The sequence below is a fragment of the Dermacentor andersoni genome, chromosome 6, assembly GCF_023375885.2.
Source record: "Dermacentor andersoni chromosome 6, qqDerAnde1_hic_scaffold, whole genome shotgun sequence".
In the NCBI taxonomy this organism is placed as follows: Eukaryota; Metazoa; Arthropoda; class Arachnida; order Ixodida; family Ixodidae; genus Dermacentor; species Dermacentor andersoni.
The window spans coordinates 96,664,596-96,686,672 of record NC_092819.1 but is presented as its reverse complement, the minus strand read 5'-3'; the positions used below and the strand labels follow the sequence as shown (position 1 = coordinate 96,686,672).

The 22,077-nt window shown below is 46.2% G+C and overlaps 1 protein-coding gene across 1 annotated transcript; it reads left to right on the top strand.

Annotated features, from left to right (window-relative positions):
* The first annotated feature begins 355 nt into the window (after nucleotides 1–355).
* On the top strand, nucleotides 356–9,526 carry LOC129382389 (uncharacterized). Its single transcript, XM_072288537.1, has 5 exons — nucleotides 356–457; nucleotides 2,737–2,879; nucleotides 3,845–3,913; nucleotides 4,970–5,050; nucleotides 7,371–9,526. Exons 2-5 carry the CDS (start codon nucleotides 2,831–2,833, stop codon nucleotides 7,481–7,483), a joined length of 312 nt encoding a protein of 103 aa, XP_072144638.1. The 5' UTR covers nucleotides 356–457; nucleotides 2,737–2,830; the 3' UTR covers nucleotides 7,484–9,526.
* The last annotated feature ends 12,551 nt before the right edge of the window (nucleotides 9,527–22,077 follow it).

Here is a 22,077-nt window from a genome sequence, read left to right as displayed (position 1 = left end):
CACTCTGTCACCAAGGAGAGAGTGAAATGTGCTTTTCACTCTCCCCTTCAGAGAGAGGGAGTGAAAAGACTCTTGCGACAATAGAAAAGAGAGACTCTTGCGGCAATAGAAAACAAAACGTAGCGTAATCTTCTGCTTCAACTGTAGGTGACTGGCCCCGAACATGGCAATGTATCATTCATGCACGCTGAGCAAAGAACACATCGTTTTGCTTCTAAGAGAACAGGCCGCCACAGTTCAAAGGAACGCGCGTAGCGAACGCTCTACTTTTTCACTCGGAGTGGCTCCACCGCGCGCGCGCGCGCTCAAGATCGCGGAACAACACAGCAACGGAGAAAGGTGATCCGTTCAGCGAGCAAAGGCCAGCCGAGGGAGATCGTGTGTCTGCCATCTCGCGTCGCCACGAAAACACGACAGTCGTTCGTCATGCCTTGGATATAACAACAAATCCTCCACGGTAAGTGAATTCTAACTTAGGTGCACATTCTCCCTATATGTCATGCTATCGCCAGGAAGTCGTCGCTGCGCTTAGCCGACGCGATTGACAAAGGACTAGGCGTACGCGCTGTCTCTCGATGTCAATCGAAAAAGCCAGTCGTCGCGATAACTGCATGTGATTTTATCACTTTGCCGTTGTCCGTAAGAGCTTTAAAAATCGCAAACGCTGCCAGAACTATGGTATGTTCAATAAGACACCAGGCGAGAGGACGCTTAAAATGGTTAGTTCACCAGCCCGTGATTCCGAGCCTATGCGGAGCGTGATTAGCGTGCGTTTTGTGTGTTTGAATTTATTCAGTTTGGCAGTCTACTGTGTACGGAACGCTGTTGAACCACGGAATCACATAACAGAAGGCGTCATTTTGCTGGCAGCATGCTTTTTTTTTTCATAAATAAACCGCGCGCTTGACGGTGTCTCGCGCAGGGGGAATCTGCGACCACTGAAGTTACGTGCAGCACCAGTGCTAGTTAGAAACTTTGCCGCAGGCATTCAGCTGCATGCTGCAAGAGGTCAGTTGGGCGCGTTATCTTGAACTTACTGAAAACGCATGAGGAATCCATGTTTTATGCTGAAAAAAGTATAAACCCCATATAAGCGATCTTGCGCGCGGCAGCTACAAGCGACGCGACGGAGATGGCTGTCGCGTTCGCTCGTCGCCTACAAGTCGTACTCCGTGCGAGCGACGATTTTGAGCGACGCCTCCCCGGTGTTGCCGGCATGAGGGCTGCAGTCACGCATGACGCGTGCTTTAGTAATTTACGTTGATGTATTTTACTATAAAAAGTAGCATAAAATATTTCCGGAGGTCTTGCAGTACGTTCTTATCCTTGCACGTATAAAAATTGAATCATTTGCTCGTTCCGCGCGACAATCGGTAGTATTTGAGCGATGTATGTATGTACATACATCCAGTTCCGGCTTCGCGCTATTGGCTAGTCGCTCATAGCACTTCTGGGCGACGAGCGACGATTTCTAGATTTCCAGAACCGAGCCATCTGTTCAAGCGACGGCCCGTTTTGTCGCTCGAAGCCGTCGCTCGTCGCCGTCGCGCACTAAATCGCTCTCACAGTGTTTATCCCTAAGACTGAACTGTTTTTGCTCATGTTGAAATGGTGTGATTATAGGTCTGGTTTTGTCTCCTGTTGCGGTTTTCGTGCACGGTGCGAAACTGAAAGGATGCTTATGTCTACGAACTCGGTGAATTGTCGAGCAGCTAGTTACGCATCGGCATCGAATATAACGGCTGCTGTGTGGAATTACAATTGCAGGGGCGCTTTGCATACGCTTATTGTTTTGGACATGCCTGTGCATTTGCTAGTATGAGTTTGCGTGTCAGAGTTATGTCATATGAACAGCTAAATCAGCCTTCCTCTGGGGCTTACAAGCGTAATGTGTGCATTTTGCTATAGCATGGCAGATCAAGATGTGTTTATCGCTTGAATATATTTAGTAGAGAAATAAAATATCAAAATAAAATGTTGCTTTAATTCCGTGTTACCAGTCTGTCGTACACAGAACAATAGGTTGGTGTAATAAACTAATAACTGCGGTTTAACTGCAACTTTTACATGCCTACAAGAATCTAAAATGCTAGATTTCAAACTGCAGCAGTAGTCGGGTCTGTCAAAAATGAACTCCACTGCGCACCTCATGCATGAAAATAAGTTCATGCCTTTTAGTAAGCTTAGATGCAGGCCGCAGTGAACTTGTTAGTATTGAAATGTGGGTAAGCTTGCCATAACAAGCCTTGTTGCCCTTTTTTATAGGCACATCCATATATCCATTGAGCTGAAGGACAATATTTGCATCCCTACTGAGCATCATGTTTTCAGCTATAATCCTCAAATTATGGCTTCAGCAGTGGCACAACCAGGGATGGTGCGGGGGGGGGGGGGGGGGCACACTAGGCACGTGCTTAGGATGTGTTACAAGTGGTGTTTGCGATACACCAGACTCATGACAGACCTATGACGTCTGAAAATGACCAATATTCTATTCATTAGCAGGAGTATTCTAACATTCATGAAAAACAAGGATGAACTGTGGTTTATTTGTTTTTTTGCTTAAATCTAAAAATTGAAGTTAGTTTAGCAGTTGACTGTTGCAGTCATTTGGATATTTTGCATGCATTTCACTAGGAAGACTAAGAGCTAAGACTTTTTTATTGCCATGGCCTTGACTGTCTTGATGTTTTGCACCATGCCCTTGTGTTGACTTTTGCATACGATATTTTTCAGGCACCCGCTTTATATAACGCAAGAAGGCAGCTGCAAGGACACGAGGATGTGAAAGAGCCAGTGCAGCGCGACTTCACGTAGTGCAGAGGAGCCAATGCCAAAAAATCAAAATACATTGGCATGTTATTTGGACAAGAAAACTAGTATGTGGGTATATTGGGTGTACCATTTGACCAAATGTCAACAAAATCAAGATACAGTATGTTACACGAAGATGAAAATTCTCACGTGCTCCAGGCAGTCATCTTAACATGGTATATTTATGTAATGTCTCTGATTGGAAAGTCAAATCAAGTATGCTCTCTGGAGACAAACACATAGCAGCAAGTGTCATTGAAAAGTTAAAAATGTGTTTTAAGAAAGCTGATTAGTTCTGAGAAGTGACTGCTTTTTGTCTTGCCTCTCAACAGATATATCCATGTGATAAAAAAATAGTGGTACAATGAAATTGCATATTTGCTTAGCAACATGATACATACTTGCAATGAGCACGGTGCCTGTGTTTACTATAAAAAGCAACAGCCCATGCTTGGTTAGGTTAGGCCCACTACAACATGCAGGCATGGGTGATTGGCGCTTTTTTTATTTCTGTGTTGTGAGGTTTATTGACGTGCGTATAGGTGCAGTGGCACGCAGTATGGCTAGTACAAAAAAAGGGGGGGGGGCAGATATATGTCGCTCACTGTACACGACACAGGGCAAAGGAAATCCGTGTTCCGCAACTATGTTAAATGCCATGTACGTAAATTTTACAACGCTACTCGTTCGAAGCGCGCACAGGTGCATATTGAAGAAAAGTTTCCAGGGTAGATAATTTAGTTCGTAATTTACACTAATTTTGCTCTAACCACGAGACATAATAATTTGAATATACTGCACGGAAGAACCTAGAGCGAATTAAATTGGGTGTCAGCTTCGTGTGTATACATATAGTCTTTCCTATGCATTAGGTTTTTTTCGTAATGCATTAACAGTTGACAGCCTATCTTATGATGTGTACTCTGTTTACATTACAGTTGTTTATTAGTTTACTCGTTTGTTTTGCGACTGATGAAATGCCGGCATATATATATTTTCAACATTTGACATAACCCTGTATGTTTTGCAGGGACAACCCAGGACATGCATTTCTCAGCACCCAGTCAACTGCCAAAAGTGACTAAAACACAGGCCACCAGTAAGTGGACATCAGTTGCAATTTCACATTATGCAGTTGGTGGCTGCCTTGTACGGAGGCTTTTTTTTTAAATGAGATGGTGATGTCGTTCTAATGTACATTTTGACCACAAAGGTGCGATCATGTCTCACAGAGGCATATATGGTTGCTATTCTCTGCGAGGGGCGTGTTCTCGTGTTCGTGAAGCATTTGTGTTTGGCAGTATTGTCGCCCAATGAGTCGGATATAAACACTGTAACTCGCCACTGCCGGCAAGTAGTTGCGAGAAACACAATATATTATGACGCTGCAAAGTTATTTCATTAATTCGAAGGAAAGTTTTGCAGCAGGAAAAAAGGTTGCTATTCCAGGTAAACATGTCTTTTTCTCACAAGTTATTTAACCAAACTGTGGATGCGTGAAATTCGTGACTTATGAATCGATTTTAATTCATCCTTTAGTAATGCTTCTAAAGGAGACTAGAAATAGCATGTGACTACCTCTGCAATCAGCAGACCATACATTTACAGTCATAAGTGGCAGTTCCATGCAGTCTCGCACTTTATATAACCTTTCCTTTCAGCAACATTGGAACTTGTGGCTGCGTTTTCAGAAGGAGAAGTGCACTTGACACTGTATATGTATGTGTGAATTCGGTTTTCTTTGTATGTGTCGGCTCACTGACAAACAGTGCAAAAATCTGTTGTACCATGAGCCTGACGATGCCTTCTGCTGCTAGAAATGCGGCACTTCGCATTTTATAGTACTGCATGACATTTAAATCAAAGCTACCACATAAAATGATCAAGAAAACTAACCGCTGTTATAGCTGTTTTCCTCAAAGAACGCTTGTCCTTTATGGGCTGTGTTAATCTGAGCTCTCCACCGATGTTTCAGTAGTATTATCCCTTAGTGAGTGAGAGATTGGGGGCAATTAATCGTGTTAGTGTTTAAGTGGTGTCCTAATTATGTGTTCCAACAAAGTTGTCTAGATTACTTTATTGTGTAGTGTAAAGCTTATGAAACCATCAGCAACTACTGAGTTGCTAACACGCATATGGATTTGTCACTATACAGGTGGAACTCGGCTGTACCACTGCAGTGCTGCGGAAATTGCCTTCACCAGCGGCTTTGCAACAGCTGTTTCGCAGCATGTCGGTATGTGTTAATTTATAATTATGTTGGGATGGGCCAGTATTATGGACCACTGCTACTCTGTATTGTGACAGATCCATATGATAAGGGATGTAATGGGCACAGCGAAAACCTTTGAATTTTTTACTATGGTACATAAACAGGCTCTCCTTTTCGTCACTGGAGCAGGAGAGAAGGGCATGCAGGCACTCCTGAATGTACATATATTTCAAAACATGAGAGAGAGACACACGCACACACACACACACACACAATTAAACTAAAGGCAGGGACGTTCCATCTTTCATCTTGAATTGAATTGTGCAGCGCAAAAATACAACACAGACCACAGAGAAGCACACATGTTAAGAGGTTTGATACACACGTTAGTTCAACAGATTTGATACTTCAAGTGTGCTATTTTACACAAGGGGGAAGGGAAAGGGGAGAAAATCTGAAAAAAAAAGTGGAGTGGAAAAAAAGGAATCGTGCCAAAAAGCATGAGAAGCATCGCGCAGCCAGGATCACCAGCAGGACATCTAAAAAGCACTCTGATAAAATTACATACAGGACAACCTTACGTATAGTTTGTTTCAATCAACTCAGATCACATGCAGCCATTACTGCAATCAAGTTGTTTCCTTATGTCATATGAGGGAATGATGTGGGCCCAAAAAACTGTTTAGAGCTGAAGGATTATGTTCCATTCTAGCCTCATTGCCTGCTTTTTTATCATATTGTTATCAGCTGCTTATGGTAGGGACAAAAAGTAAGAGTACGAACTGTTTCCCGATTCGCCATTCCACACAACATGTCTTTGTGACTATATGTACATGCAGATGATCCATAGTTGAAAAATATTCAGTACAGTAGAATCTCATTACAAGATGCACTTGGTTGTAAGAGACATCTGAAAATGGTTTGGTTGGTTTTCCGATGTTTGCCACGTTAACAATACTGTATACAAGAGACACCTTTGTTACTAAGGATGACTTTTTAAGTATTCACTACTTCGAAGGGACACAACCCAGACACATTCACTTTGTGCACCTTGTGTGCTCCGAAGGGCGTAAAGATCACGCAATCCTTACACAAGTCAATCACGCATGTCTCTTTTAGCATGAACCAGAAAAGGAGGGCAACGAGGACAGTGCAGGCAGAAAGTGTCGGCAGTTGAAGCTGACGAGCGTCTAAGAGCACCTCAAAGGTACTGCGAGCAACAAGGCTTGCAAAGTGAAGTGTTTAAATTCCAGAAGTTGGGAAGGAAGCTAACACAATCTACAGTCACTAAAAAGCTGTGAATGTCTTCTTTAAAGGGCCCCTAAACCACCGAGGTTGAAATTTAGTTGCAGTGTTGCAGTTCTACACAATAAGGCAATGAACAGGTAGCCACGAGAATTTTTCGAAACGGTGCAGTAATAGTGGAGCTACGTGTGTTTGATTATCGAAAAGTAGTCCCCACTCATTTTACTCTTTCATCTGGTACACGCCATATGGACAGTATCGTCTTTTCCTTGCCTAGTACACCTCCAAATGTTACGGGACAGGCCAACACCAACGAGCTCTGTTGCTGCCGCGCTGGCCCGTCGTCCTGCGAGGGGTGGCGCTAATACAACGAAACTGTATGGTGACTCGTGTTGAAGAGCCTCATAGGGAGACCCTTCTGTTGGAGTTTCTGTTCTTTGCCCCCATTGGCTGCCCACAATGGCATCGCGCGCAACGCGACGAGGAAGAAGGAGTGTGTGTATTTGCTTGCAGGCCTTGCCGGCAGTCATACACTTTCGTTCGACCAATCGACAGCACCGGAAACTGGTGACATCATCAGAGACAGCCTGGTGACGTCAGGACAAACTGGGGGGTGCAGGATAGGTCCAGAGAGGCGCACGGGGTCATTTTCTTCATATTGTGGTGCTCCAGCAGTGCTACGCACTCTGGCATTTGGCTTCGTCGATCGTGACGGCATTCTGATTTCGATACGCGTGTTTACTTGAAATGTTCAAAAAATGTCGAGAAGTGGTTTAGGGGCCCCTTAAGCCACCTTGAGCATTTATTCCTTCAGATATATCAAAACATACTTTAGTGATGATGCATAATAAAGTGATCTAGTCTGGCTCCTCAGTGTCTCAAAATTTTTGGTTTCGAGAGACATGTTTCCCGTGCCTCTTGAATATCTTCTGATGAGGCTTTACTGTAATATACACAAACAATTGTGTAACTCCTCCTGCAAGTATTATTCATTAAGCCCGGTCACTTATGTGCAAAGCTTGTGGTTAAGTCTTGATGTCCGTACTTTTTAGAGCTATGTTTATTAATTCATGCTGTTCTTATTGGTTCTTCGATGCAGGAGACAATGCCTACGAAATTATTGGCCCTGATCATGAGAGCCCTCAAGGGGCAAACAACATCTCTGTTGCAGAAGTGAGCCTGATACCACTTGGAAGTTACCAGGACAGATGACACGGCAGCAATAGATACAGAGACTGCCATGTCTACTGCAGCTGCAACAGCGTACGAGGCAAGCAGCAGCGCGTCAGCATCAGCAGCAGTGTCAGAAGGAACCACACCAGGCCTGGTAGAGCAACATGTGTGCTATCACTGACTTTTCTTGTAGTGGATACAACTCATTTGCTCAACATACAAAAGCTTTTCACCATGACTGTGAGCCAGTGTTATTGTGCAGCAAGTGCAAGACTAAGTTAGGTGTTATAACACAGTACAAGCATCACTTTAATATATGCAAATGCAAACATATTACAGTTGTTGCCTCCCCAGCCAGCCCACATAGTGACAACAATGTGGAACACATGGTGGGACACACCTCTTCCCCATTACAAGATAGTAGAGACTGTCAGTGTTGTTGCTAGATTGACTGGTCTTTGTAGGCAACTAGAAGGACAACACAGGTGTCATAAGATTGTTGTTGATGTTGTTGTTGAAGAGGTAAAAAAGAAGTTTGATGCAGCTGAAGTGCCAACTGATATTGAGCAAATCAAAAGCAACCACCTGAAAAAGCAACACTATCGAAATTTGGGTATCTATGTGCCGCCAACTCTGGTAAGGATGGCATAGGACAGGAGTGTGATGAAAATCACACAGACACTGCTGTTGCATCACTGGCCACAGTGAGCAGTGACTTGTAGGGCAAGAGAGTCAACTGAAATGAACATTATGACATAGTGTCATGCTCCCATGTGACCACTTTTCAAGTTATTTTGCAAGATACAGCTCAACCTCCAGAAACGAGACTGCAACTTGTCTGTAAAAAAGCTTTCACAAAAAATTATTCATAACACTATTAACATAGCAGTATCTTTTTTTGTGTGTCGGTTCGAGGTTCCCGGCTGTCCATTAATGCAAAAATTGAGGAAAAAAGAACATGTGTCGTACTTACACCTTTTTAACAAGTACGAGGGGGACAGAACTTTTCTAGTCATGCATCTTCATCATACTATCAAGTTTTTAAGTGCCTTTTATAATTATTATTACCAGTTATATCTGAGTGCATTGTATGCATGTAGCAGGTGTAAAATCAGGTCAGTTGGATCAGATGCCTTATCTGCAAGCGAGCCCTATATTCAAGAAATTTGAATTAAAATAGTTACGTTAGAGACGCAGTCTTTCAGCACTTTATTGCCTGTGGTTTAAGCATTGCTCAATACTTTTGTGGGTGGCAATTTCAACCGGCACAGCACTGCGCTTTGCCACTGTCACATTTGTCTTCAAAGCGGTGTTTACCATTTGTGTTGATCTGTTTGTGTATGCATAGAGCAAGTTTTTAATTTATATTTTTCTGCATTCTTGTGCTTGCACTAAGCTTGTATAAGGCAGTTACAAAATGTGCGTCACTATAACGAACTGTTCTGTTGAGCTTACACTTGCAAATAATCGTGTTCAGATGGCTGCACTTCTATGCGGGTGCACCGTTAGCTTTATGTATGTTCTCATGTTTGTATAAAGCTTATATAAGCTAGTTAGAAAATGTATGTCACTAAGCATTGTGATATTCTTTAAAGAACTGCTTGGTTGGTTTTACACTTGTGAATTAGTATTGAGGCGGTGGTATTCCCATGTATGCCCACCGCTAGCTTTCTGTGTCCTCACGTGTTTGTATTAAGTTTCTACAAGGGAGTTACAGCATGTACGTCACTAAGCGCTGTGATATTTTTTAAAGAACTGCTTTGTTGGTTTTACACCTGTGAGTAATAGTACTCGGGTGGCACTAGTCATGTGTAGGTACACAGGGACCATTTGTATACATTATGCTCATGTAAAGCAGTTACAAAGTGTATGTCACTAATTACTGTGATATTTGTTGAATTGCTGTGATGGTTTTACACATGTGAATAATAGTGGTCAGGACACAGTACTTGCGGTGTATAGTTGAATTTATACACTGCCAAGACATGGGCTGTATACGTACCAAAAGAAATGTATGTCATTATATTGTTGTGATTATTACTGTTTGGATTTTATTAAACTGTAATAAAATTGTTTCTTGTATCTATTGAGGTATGGCAATTTGTCATGCAACCAAACTGAGAACCTGAACTTGTGCATACAAATAAACAGCTAATTTAAGAGTATACTGCTCATATTCTGCTAAACCAGTTTAACAAATCTTGTACTACAATGCTGGAAAAATGACAGAGCTGACTCGGATGTACAGAAAAAGTTCTGCACTGGCTGAAGGACTGCCCCACACTGGAGTTCGTAATGTTGCGTTTATTGGAGTAGAACAGAAAGTGCACTTCTATTAAAAATGCGACAGTCTGTGCAGAAACAAGGCAGACGAGCGGATGTGGCACATTTTTTTCAGGGCCCTCCATGCCTACTACTGCATTTCTAGTCTTCCTGTGCTCTGTGTATAAGCCCCTGTTCAGCCAAGGTTTTTACTCCATGACAGTTGTTCTACTGGGTTCGTAGCAATATTGAAGAAAAAAATTCAATGGTTTTCAAGGACTTTCGAGGCCCCGACACAGTAACTTCAAGGACCTCGTGCAATGTGTGTAGTAGTTTGGACGGGCAATAACTTGTTCAAGAACACCGTTAACTTTAATGCAAACAAAAGAAAACAAAACAAATCGCATTTCAGTGATTTCAAACATTTGAAAGACTGCTAATTTGCCTTTCACCGCCCACCACTAAACGCACACAAGGAAGCATTTCAAGAAAGCGCTCAAAGTTTTTCTGCAATAGCACAATTAACTACTTGGACCTGCAACATTTGCAGTTATTGAATACTGTTTGGTTTGACAGTGTATGTGATGTCATCTGTTGCCTCAGCTTTTTTCACCATCAAATAAGCAATAGTCATTTCTAATTTCTTTTTATTGTGTCTGTCGCTCTCAATTTACTCTTCACGGCTTCTCTTCGAATGCCTCAACTGTTGAGCTTCCTGCTTCTGCTCCTCCAAGCACATTTGTCGCCGGTTCCATGTGCATAAAACTGGTATCTGCAGCTCCTTTGTTATTTCAACTTTAAGGATGTCGCTTTCCTTCTATTACCTCCAGAGACAATATTCTGTGACATGCGAAAGAGTGTCACAGAAGGGAAAAAAAGCGCTTGGCAATGTCTGCTAAGTCTAGCCAAGTGTACAAGTTTAAGGACTTTCCAGTACTTCTAAAAATTCAAGGGTTTTCAATGCCTTAAAAATGGCATTTTAGAAATAAAGGATTTTCAAGGATCGCTACAAACCCTGGATTCTAGCACCTAAATAATTTTACAAGCTTATTTTGGCATGGAGTTAGGAAATTCATGTTTTCTAGCTAACGCTGCACTATCTCTGTACAGTGACGCCACGAGAGCGCAACTATTTTGGAGTAAAGAAAAATACTGAAAGCTTTTAATACCACTCTTCTTTTTTTCTATGGAGCTTCGTATTGCCTAGTTAAGTTTACGAATGTGCCTGGTTTTGGCGGGCGTTTCTTCGACATTTTCTGGAAGAAATAGATGTCTAGCCCCCGTATTCAGAAATGTATCTTAATACAAAGCTCATGCTTGACTTGATATAAACGACGCCTGGTGCGAACGTCCCCCAAGACGCTCACTGCCTTTCTTTTGGTGCGTTCACGACTTGCGTCGTTTAGATCAAGTCAAGCATGGGCTTCAAGTTATGATGCATTTCTGCATATGGGGGTAAGCGTGCGCAATTCCGGGCAACGCACTGTGCCATTGACACTGAGAGAAAACGGGGAAAACAGAGTTAACCACTTATGCTCCTAAACTTTCGCGTGCCTGTGGTGTGCGTGTATCGTGGAAGAAGAAACAGCGCAAACACAAGGACGAAAAAAAGCATCAACCACACCAGCGCTTCGTGGTGTGGCATGTTTTTGCGTCGTCCTTGTGTTGCGCTGTTTCTTCTAAAATGCTCAACCAACTAGCCGGCAAGTCCATCCTGTGCATATATAAATTGAACACACGCATGAGTGTAGATGGTTTTCGAAGCTTTTAGAACGAGCACTGCCACAGGATACGAGCAGTGCACGCGTAACAAGTGGACACATTAGTCATTTAAACATGCGTGCCAATGCATTTGACGCGGCTATCGGCATAAGCAGTCTCCAAATGCTGGAATGCATGCGCTTCAAAACGCTAACGATCCGCTGCTAATGCAGGACAACAGCTCACAGCGGACTGAACTAAACTCTAAACTAATGCACTTGAAAAGAACGCCTACACGGCAGCGTGAGGCACGTCGAAATGCCTGGTACTGGCGTCGCAGTTGCTCGCCAGTATACGCGCGAATTAAATTCACATACGTGGATGGTTGGCGCAATACTTTGTATCCGCGTATTTTGGAGAACATGGACTGGAGAAGCACTCGATCATGAGCTGAACGGCACATTTGTTATTTTCCTGCGGTGACGACAAGCCGTGAATAGTTCTCACGTTGTCGTCTACGTTGTCTTCCTTCGTTAGTCGTAGCAAGGAATGGAAATTATGCAAACGCACACGTATTCCAGTACACAACAGCACAGCACACTGCAGAGAAACCCCACCCACCACAGCCGATTCATCAAATACGTTTGGTATATATATAACCTCTAAAAGAACACGACTGGGCGTGGCGGCGCTGTGGTGTAATGGTTATGATGTGTGTTTTGAATTGTACAAATGCGAGTGTACGCGGGTTCGAATTCACATGATGTATAGAGCATTGTGATTCTTGATAAGTATGTGATTCCCTTGACAATTGTATTCTAATTAGATTGTGTGACTCATGATTGTGAAATTTGCGAAGATATTTGCAGATTAAGTGTTAATTCGCTTTTTTTTCTCAGTGGCGTTCGTGACGCATACGCATAGGCCGCTTCAGAGCAGTCACGCCTCACGGTAGGCAGCAAATAGCCAGGAACAAATGACTTTAATATCCTGCATAACTTTGCTCACGCCTATTCTGAAGGCCGCTTGGAATCGGGCCAGTGTCTCTGAGGAGCCGCCTAGGGAACAGTATATCAGCGGCCCTAATTTGATCTGATTTCCTGCCTGCATGCGTGACCAGGACTTGGCTAAGAGGGTATTGGGAAGAGTACTAGCACTCTGTTCTGAAGGAGTACAAGCACTCTGTTTGGGGGAGTAGAAGTACTCGGTCTGGCGGTGTACTATTAACCCTGCGGGGAGAGTATTAGCACTCTGCGGAAGAGTACTAGCACTCCCTGTGGGAAGAGTATTATCACTCTGCGGAAGAGTACTAGCAATCCCTTGCGGTGGAGTAACAAAACTCTGTCAGGAGGAGTTGACCTACTCTCTCTCAAAGAGGGTCGATCTACTCTCGAAAAGAGAGTGAAATATGGGACAAGCAGCTACTCCCTCAAAGAGAGTGCCCGGCACTCCCTTAGTTTTTAGAGTGTATGTAATCAAACTTTACGGAGCAGTGAGATAGGTCATGAACTACGTGGCTGTTGTCCGTTTATATTTTCGCTCACGTTGTGATCATCGTCTCAGAAGGCAGTGACGGCACTTTTGTGCTTTCTCAGAACGTCTGGTTAGCGCGAGCGGCTTCAACTCTAGTACTGTCCCTACATGTCTCTACACCTTCTCTCTCCCTTCTCTCTCTTCCCCTGTTCCCTTCCCCCAGCGTAGGGCAGCCGACCAGATCCTTGTTTGGTTAACATCCCTGCCTTCCTATATTCGTCTGTCTCTCTCTCTTGCAACCACACAAAAGCAGTGAAGAGCAATCTTTTTTCCGAAGGGTGTGCGAGTATTCAATATTTCGAATGCGAAACGAACAGCAGGGGTTATTCGTATCGTATTCTATTCAACAGTTTACTATTAGATGTTGTTGAATATTGCTTTCTTTCCAATATATGAGAGGTAAAAACATTTATTGGAGTTTTGAGCGAGAGAGAATGATAAGCGTGAGGACTTTTCTGAAAGGTTCTGCTGCAGGCTGGAGGTGGTTCTTGCGCAGGAGCAGGCAACAGTTTCTGAGCAAACGCATGGGACAGGTAACTTGTGCTCAATAGTTACCAGTCGTTTAACTAGAATGCCTCGCTTTTAGGCGCCCTGTTTACGAATTTGTTCCAATTTATTGCTTGGCCGGCCTGGCCATGTTTGCACTCCTTTAAAGCCACGTGCTGTGCTGTAGAGTCACGTTTCTCTCCTTCAGCTAACACAACACCGCACGTGCATCTGTTTATATGCTGTTTTCTTGTTTCTTTGCAGTCGTGGTGCCGCAGATATATGAAACCAGTTTATCATTTACAAGCCCTTCAGTTACCTAACTTCCAATTGTGATCGGTATTACATACACGTGTCGACGTATGTAAGTCTCATTTCTATTTTTTTTTTTTACCAATGGAACTCCGCGGGAATCTCATAGTTCATGTTGCATTGGAAATGAACAAAATATGTACTCGATATTTGGTTCAGTGATAGTTATCGAATATTTCTATTCAACTCGAGTAGAAAATTTGATTATTCGGGCACCCCTACCTTGTTTCTGCCAAAGTTTAATCTTATCTTATGTTGAATTTATTCTTTTTGCATAGCCTTGCGTTTTCCGTTATCTTATTGCGAAAGTGTTCACTGCAGGCTATATAAGGTATATCCTTCTAAGACGCGAAGACTGCTCGGACATATAATCACTTTCAAGTCGGTTTTTATGAGCAACCTCTTTCTTACAAATGTGAAAATGTAACTTGTTTTCGTTTATATACCACGGCTATTTGCTTAAAGAATTATCTCTGTACGTGGACATAGTAACTGTCTGTTCAGCTGGTTATAGGAAAAGCCTGTTCTTTGCTTATAAAGACACACACGAATATGTAACATCGTGTTCTGTGTAGGCAAATTATCTAGGGACACTGAAAACTCATTTAGCCGTTGATTTTTGTTGCCTGCGAAGCTAGGAGGGTTGATTAAATTGAAATCAATTTTTCTCTAAAGCTCGGGGCCAGAGCATGACTGTACCATGCACTTGCGTACACCTCCGCAAGCATCTGACTTCATATCCGGGATAAATATTTTACGTACTTGTTTCTTAAGTTAATTTCGAAAGAGGGCTCAGGGGAATATAGATGCTCGTGTCTATTTATTTTGCGGCGAAGGGCCACCGGCAAAGCAAGAAAGCCACTTGATAGTGCAACCACACTAACACATCCCGGTTTGCTGTGACGAATGGGCTGGAAATACAACATACCTGTACCTGCTCGCGGTCATGTTTGTTGCGAGCTACCTCGGAATAACTCCCGTCTCGTTTTATGTTCTTTTTCACCCTTGTTTGGGTGCATTAGGCTATGTGCTCTTTTTCTTTCTTTTTATGTGTGTGTTGGTCATATTGAGCGTTATATCTGAAATAGATGGTTTTAGGGGGATTTGATTGTTATTTGGAACCCGTGCAGTTAGTTCTCTCAGGCGGCTAATGCCATACAAGCGCACACTGTACTCACCACGATACTTAGAAGAACCAAGTAGAACCAGTGCTTACTTCCTTGAAGCGATACCCGGTGGTTTGAGCTTAGGTTACGCTGACTGGACAAGGCATGATGGAGTGTTGCGTTTGATTTATCGCCGGTAAGCCGACCGAGCAGCATTTGACAGCTTGCGCTTCTCTTTCCCCCTGTAGGAGTCGCAGAGAGGATTTTCTCCGCTTATCATCCGGCATCTGGCCATTGCCTTTGGTTGTGTCGGTCATAGACTCGTGGTCTGTGAGGTTTGCGACCCGCCTGTGGGGCTTAGTGAGATAGAAAGCAGTTTCAGCTGACCTGGAGTTGCGGGGCCAACAGTTGTGCCGTTTCTGCGGTCATCGATGTTACAGCCCGTTACCCAGCGACGAAACCGCTAACTTTTGTGTTAAATAGTGTGGGGGAGCACTTCTAAACATCATCCGAGCACGAACCACCACGCGCGCAAGCACGCAAGCGGGTGGGCCAGCGCGTGAAACAGGGGATTAACGATGAGCGATGATTGCTTTAGTAAGATAGGGAGAGGGGAGCATAGAGGAGAGGTAAGCAAGAATGTGTATTCTGAGTTTCAGAGCTGTACCACGCGCTACGCGGTGTTCCGTAGAGGGGTATGTAGACTAATCTCTACACAGTTTCTTTAACGGGCGCCAGGATTTCAGCTCACCGGTATTCTTTTATTATTCTTTTTTTGTTCGCAAGCACGTTAAGCGACCGCTGCTTGAATAATTGTCAAGCCGGTGACTTTTTAAACAGAAACAGCGGGCCTCAATCATTCAAGCGCCATGGTATGCGTTTTAAGGCGAATTAACAGCGTTTCCAGTTCAACGGCACGAAGGCACTCGTATCGCGATGAAATGGTCGTGAAAATAGCTGGCTTCCTGAACCTGAGTCTTCGTTGCATCACATTGCGTCATATTCTCGTATTCCCACTGCGAAAAAATTTTTAAAAGAAATAGACTGCCCACAAGTAGACTAAACGAAAATAGAGAGGAAGAGGATAAAAAGAGAGAGGAACGAAATAAAGGTATTGTTGCTTTTTACATGCAGAAGTGTGAAAGCTTGACTATACTAAAGCGCCGTTGTGCCACTAGATTAAAAGGAGCATATTTTGGGGATAGAAAGAAATAACAAAGCAGATCAAATTGAATCGCGTTCTAAGAAAGTAAGTCTGAAGACTAATAACCGTGACAGAAGGGGGAAAAATACCCTTCAAAGGTATACGAAGCAAAACAAAGCACCATATTGTAGTTGTTCGTACAAGCTTACGGGCACAACATTCGCGATATTTCTCACTGCCAGGGCTCGAATGAGTTTGCGAGAACTAGGAGGAAGTGTGCCAAAGATTTGCATCTCGACGGAGTCGTGGGGTGCGGCGATGAGGCGCACCCCGACAGTCGGGGTACCTTGACTGCGAGCGGCGTGACTGGCAGGGTATATACAAGCGTGCAGGCCTTTGTGAGGCAATCCTGCGCGCAGCGTGACGTTTGCTCCAGAACGAGTGAGCGCTAACCTCCGATTGCTCCAGCTCACGCCGTGTCGAAAACACCAGACAGGGCCTATGAATGCGCTTCGCCTGTATAGAGAGGGAGAGCGTATAAGTGAAACACTTTCCCGCAGTGTTTCAAAGGCCAACTATAGATTGCGCCAAATGGCACCGTTGTGCTGTCACGTGCCGCGTGGGTATGCGTTCTGTTGGGGGTCTCGGTGCTGACGCCCGTTGTTGCAAATGGGTCGCAAGCCCCAAGGGTAGCGTTGGCCTGGCGGCCTGGGGCACTGGAAGCATCCGAAGGTCCCGGCAAAGCATGAGAAGACTGGTAACAGAACAACTTGTTTATTCTAACATAGCAAAAGAGCGGCCGGTCAGGTCGACCGAAGTGGAGAGACGGGAGAGCACGTAACTCAACAGTACAAATCGGAGCCTCTCTCCTGGCGTCCGGGGGCAGCTGCTCTTATACTCTCGGCGTCGCGGGCCAGAAGGAAGGTCACGGGATGAGCCCACGCGACGGCGGAGCATGAGCCCACGCGACGGCGCGCACCGTCGAGCCGAGAGACCTGTTGAGCCGAATGTAGTGACGCATCGCCAACCCGCCGACGGACAGACCTCCTGGCACCTCACTTGGGGAGCTCCGCTCCCCGGCTGCCGCGCATTGACAAGCGTGGGCACACACACACACACGCACACACGAAGACACGTGGCACTGAAACACGCCTGGACACGCTTGGCGGGGAGGCGTTGCGGCGGCGTCGAACGGGCCAAAATGTCCGCCGCTTTGAACGAAGCCCCGGCGTCCGTTGCATCCGCGCCGGCATTACCGCGCGTTGTAGGCGAAACGTAACAGACCGCCCCGCCGGGGGAAGGAGATCCCGATGGTCAGGGGACTGCATCCGCTGTCCGGAGGGATGTCGCTCGATGATGCTCATAACCGAAGTCGGGCGTCCTTTGGCGTTTCTTGAGCGCAGCGCACAGAGAAGGCCTCGTTCTCACGTTCAGGTGCACACAGGACACTGCAAAGTGACTTCGGGAGAGTTGACATTTTTGTTCTCGTTTCCGGCAAGCGTTAGAACTACGCCGAAAGTCAACCGCTCAGTCAGCAAGCACGGCACAACCCTCACTAAGCCCTGCCAGGCTCTTTCCCCTTTTATACTGCTGCCTAGTTCCTTACAGTAGTTTAGCAGCACTCAGAACGCGTCCACAAATCGGAAAATTGCACTAGAAAGCACATCATCACTTTGAAACACTACACGAAAGCAATAGGTTAAAAATCCTGCCTCAGGAAGAAAAACATCAGTAACAAGCAATTTTGAGGCTGATTCCCACGTTAGGGGCTTCGACTTACGCCATCGGCGTTACCGTTGAGACTCCCCTTTTTGTAACGCACCTCAAAGGAATATTGTTGCAAAGCGAGGCTCCAGCGCAGGAGGCGGCCATTTTTGGGAGAGATGGTCTGCAGCCATTGGAGAGGGCAGTGATCCGTCTCAATGATAAACCTCGAGCCAGCTAGGTAACATGACAATTTCTGAACGGCCCACACGATACACGCACACTCTTTCTCGGTGGCGCTATACGCCTGCTCACGACTCGTCAGCTTACGACTAGCATACAGGACGGGGTGTTCTACTTCTCCATTTTCCCGTTGGCACAGTACAACGCCCATGCCTCGCTCACTAGCATCACACTGAACAACGAACCCTTTTGAGTAGTCGGGCGATCGTAGCACAGGCTGGCTTGTTAGGGCGCTCTTTAGGGCGCTAAAAGCTCTTTCCTTTGTCTCATCCCAGACGACTGTTTGCGGCTCTGTCTTTCTTAGAGCATCCGTTAGGGGAGACGCGATATCAGAGTACCTGGGGATGTACCTCTGATAGTAGCCGGCGACACCTAAGAACGACCGAATATCGGTCTTCGTGCGCGGTTGCGGGAAGTCTCGCACAGCGGCCACCTTTATTTCAGAGGGGCGGCGACGACCCCGACCAATCACGTGTCCGAGGTAGACAACCTCGGCCTGTGCTAACTGGCACTTGGGAGCCTTGACTGTCAAGCCCGCATCGCGCAGGCGGGTTAGCACTGCCCGCAAGTGCGCCATATGCTCAGGCCAGGATGCGGAGAATATCGCTACGTCGTCTAGATACGGTAAAGCGAATTCTTGCTGTCCCCGCAACACTTTATCCATGAGGCTTGAAAAGCAGTATGGCGCGTTCTTCAAACCAAAACTCAAAACTTTAGGACGGAATGTCCCCATTGGTGAAATGAACGCCGCATACCTACTAGCCTCTTCTGTAAGTGGAACCTGCCAATAACCCCTGACAAGATCTAGGGTGGAAATAAACTGAGCGCTACTCACTCTCTCAAGGCGCTCCTCGATGTTAGGGATCGGATAAATTTGATCCTTAGTGATGGAATTAAGCCTGCGGTAGTCGACGCAAGGACGAGGTTCCTTGCCCGGTACCTCAACTAAAATCAAAGGGGAGGTATAATCACTCTCACCCGCCTCAATAACCCCGAGCTGTAGCATTTTCTTTACCTCAGCCTCCATAATATCGCTCTGGCGGGGTGACACCCGGTACGCCTTGGATCGTACTGGCTCTGGGGAGGTAAGTTCTATGTCATGAGTAAGGACAGAAGTCCTACCAGGCCTCTCAGAGAACAGACCTTGAAACTCTTGTAAGAGCTGGTGTAGTTCGGTTTTCTGCTCAGGCGACAGCGATGCTTTACTTATTAAGTCACTAATGACTTGATCGGTGTCTTTCCTGTTCGTCACTGAGCCTAGTCCCGGAAGCTCGACCGGAAGCTCTTCTAACTTTCCCGCATCGGGAATTTCCTCTCCAGTATCTGGTGCCTTTAACGCTACAGGCTCTATTTTATTCAGTTCGGGCGTGCTCTGAATACCAGCTTGCTGCACCTCTGACCCTTTTTCATCGTTCAACAACGTCGGCCCCGCAACTACCGCCTTTGCAGCGAGCTCCCGAACCTTCGATCTGGTTAAGGCCTGAACGCTAGCCTCACCAAACAAAAGCCCCTTCTCGCGCAGGAGGTGATCGGACCTGTCCGAAAATAAGTACGGGTACTGGGGGGGCAGCATAGATGACACTGCGGCCTCCGTCTCAAGTGCTCCGAAAGGTCCTTCAATAAGCACTTTTGCTACCGGCAGACACACGCTATGAGCTTCCACTGCTTGCTTGATCCATGCGCACTCGCCCGTGAACATATCGGGTTCTACGTAAGAGGGGTGAACTACATCCATTGTAGCTGCGGAATCGCGAAGCACTCGGCACTCTTTTCCGTTCACGAGGAGGTCTCGCATGTAAGGCTCGAGAAGCTTCATGTTCTCGTCAGTGCTGCATAAAGACAAAAACACGACTTTTGTTTTTGTTTCTGGACACTGCGCCTAAAAGTGACCCGGCTTCTGGCACGTATAACAAACGCGCGCTTGCCTCGTCTCGAACCGCTTTCTGCGTTCGGCTTCGGTTGCCGCCGTCTCCTTACGTTCGGTCGGACTGCTTTCACTCGCATCCGCACTACGTGTGTCCCCCTTTGCTCTCATGGGCGTGAACTTTGGCCTCTCAAACTTGGAGCCAAATTCACCCTTTTGACCGTCCTTAGCTCCACGAGCCCGACGCGTCACAAACTCCTCGGCTAACTCAGCGGCTCTAGCCACCGTACTAACGTCTGGCCTATCCAAGACCCAGTACCGCACGTTCTCAGGTAACCGACTATAAAACTGTTCTAGCCCGAAACACTGCAGAACTTTCTCGTGGTCACCAAACGCTTTCTCTTCTTTGAGCCACTCCTGCATGTTTGACATAAGCCTGTAGGCAAACTCTGTATATGACTCACTTCTGCCTTTCTCATTTTCCCGAAACTTCCGACGGAACGCCTCCGCTGACAGCCTGTACTTTTTTAGCAGACTCGATTTCACTTTGTCGAAATCCTCTGCCTCCTCTCTCTCCAAGCGAGCGACTACGTCGGCCGCCTCGCCGGGTAGCAAAGTGAGCAAGCGCTGTGGCCACGTTTCCCGAGAGAACCCCTGCTTCTCGCACGTTCGCTCAAAGTTAACCAGGAACAAACCAATGTCCTCTCCAAGCTTAAACGGCCGCATCAGGTCAGTCATTTTGAACAATACTCGTTCTCCTGCACCGTGTGCCTGACTTCCATTACGAGCGCGTTCCATCTCTAACTCGAGACGCTTCATTTCCAAAGCGTGTTGACGGTCGCGCTCTTCTTTTTCTTTCTCTTTTTGTTCTTTAAGTTCACGCTCATCTTTCTCTTTCTGTTCTTTAAGTTCACGCTCCCTCTCCTCAATGGTCTCAAGGCATTCCGACAGCTCGTCATCCTCAGCTTCTAACTCAAGAATAGCCCTTAGCAGTTCTGGTTTTCTGAGTTTGTCTGAGACATCCAGACCCAACTCTCTTGCAAGCTCCAGCAATTTCGGTTTGCGCAACGACTTCAAATCCATGGCTGCTCTGAATGCTGCTTTCTCTACTGCCTACTATTGTCTTGCCGCAAACTAACCCGGCAGCAACGACAACCACAATTACCAGCTCTGTTTCTGACACTAACAAAAGCCTGGCAAAACTCAGAAAAAGAAAGTCCCGCACTCACCAAACCTCGCAGCCAAGAATTCAGCGCAGTCGTTCCGCTGCAGGCAACCAGTCATCACACAGGGCTCGTTGCACTGCTCCCGGATGGTCGTTGTGCTGCTCAGCATACATTCAACCGCATCTCTTCGCTGCTGGCCTCCGTTGTCGCGATCTCACCGCTGGCAACCAGTTGTTGGGGGTCTCGGTGCTGACGCCCGTTGTTGCAAATGGGTCGCAAGCCCCAAGGGTAGCGTTGGCCTGGCGGCCTGGGGCACTGGAAGCATCCGAAGGTCCCGGCAAAGCATGAGAAGACTGGTAACAGAACAACTTGTTTATTCTAACATAGCAAAAGAGCGGCCGGTCAGGTCGACCGAAGTGGAGAGACGAGAGAGCACGTAACTCAACAGTACAAATCGGAGCCTCTCTCCTGGCGTCCGGGGGCAGCTGCTCTTATACTCTCGGCGTCGCGGGCCAGAAGGAAGGTCACGGGATGAGCCCACGCGACGGCGGAGCATGAGCCCACGCGACGGCGCGCACCGTCGAGCCGAGAGACCTGTTGAGCCGAATGTAGTGACGCATCGCCAACCCGCCGACGGACAGACCTCCTGGCACCTCACTTGGGGAGCTCCGCTCCCCGGCTGCCGCGCATTGACAAGCGTGGGCACACACACACACACGGACACACGAAGACACGTGGCACTGAAACACGCCTGGACACGCTTGGCGGGGAGGCGTTGCGGCGGCGTCGAACGGGCCAAAATGTCCGCCGCTTTGAAGGAAGCCCCGGCGTCCGTTGCATCCGCGCCGGCATTACCGCGCGTTGTAGGCGAAACGTAACAGTTCGCCCTCTACCACTCGTTAGTGGGTCGCAGTTTGCTGGCTATCTGATTTCATTCCTCAGGAAAGCAGAAAGCAGTTACTACTTTACAAGGCATTGGCTGCTCTCACCGTCGACGACAAAGGGGGAAAAAAAAAAACAGCACGATGAGCGAGCGAGCGCATGCTATACAGAGCGTTAAAGAAGTACAGGGTTCACGTAGGAAACAAAGTGGAAGTGGTGAAATACGTTGT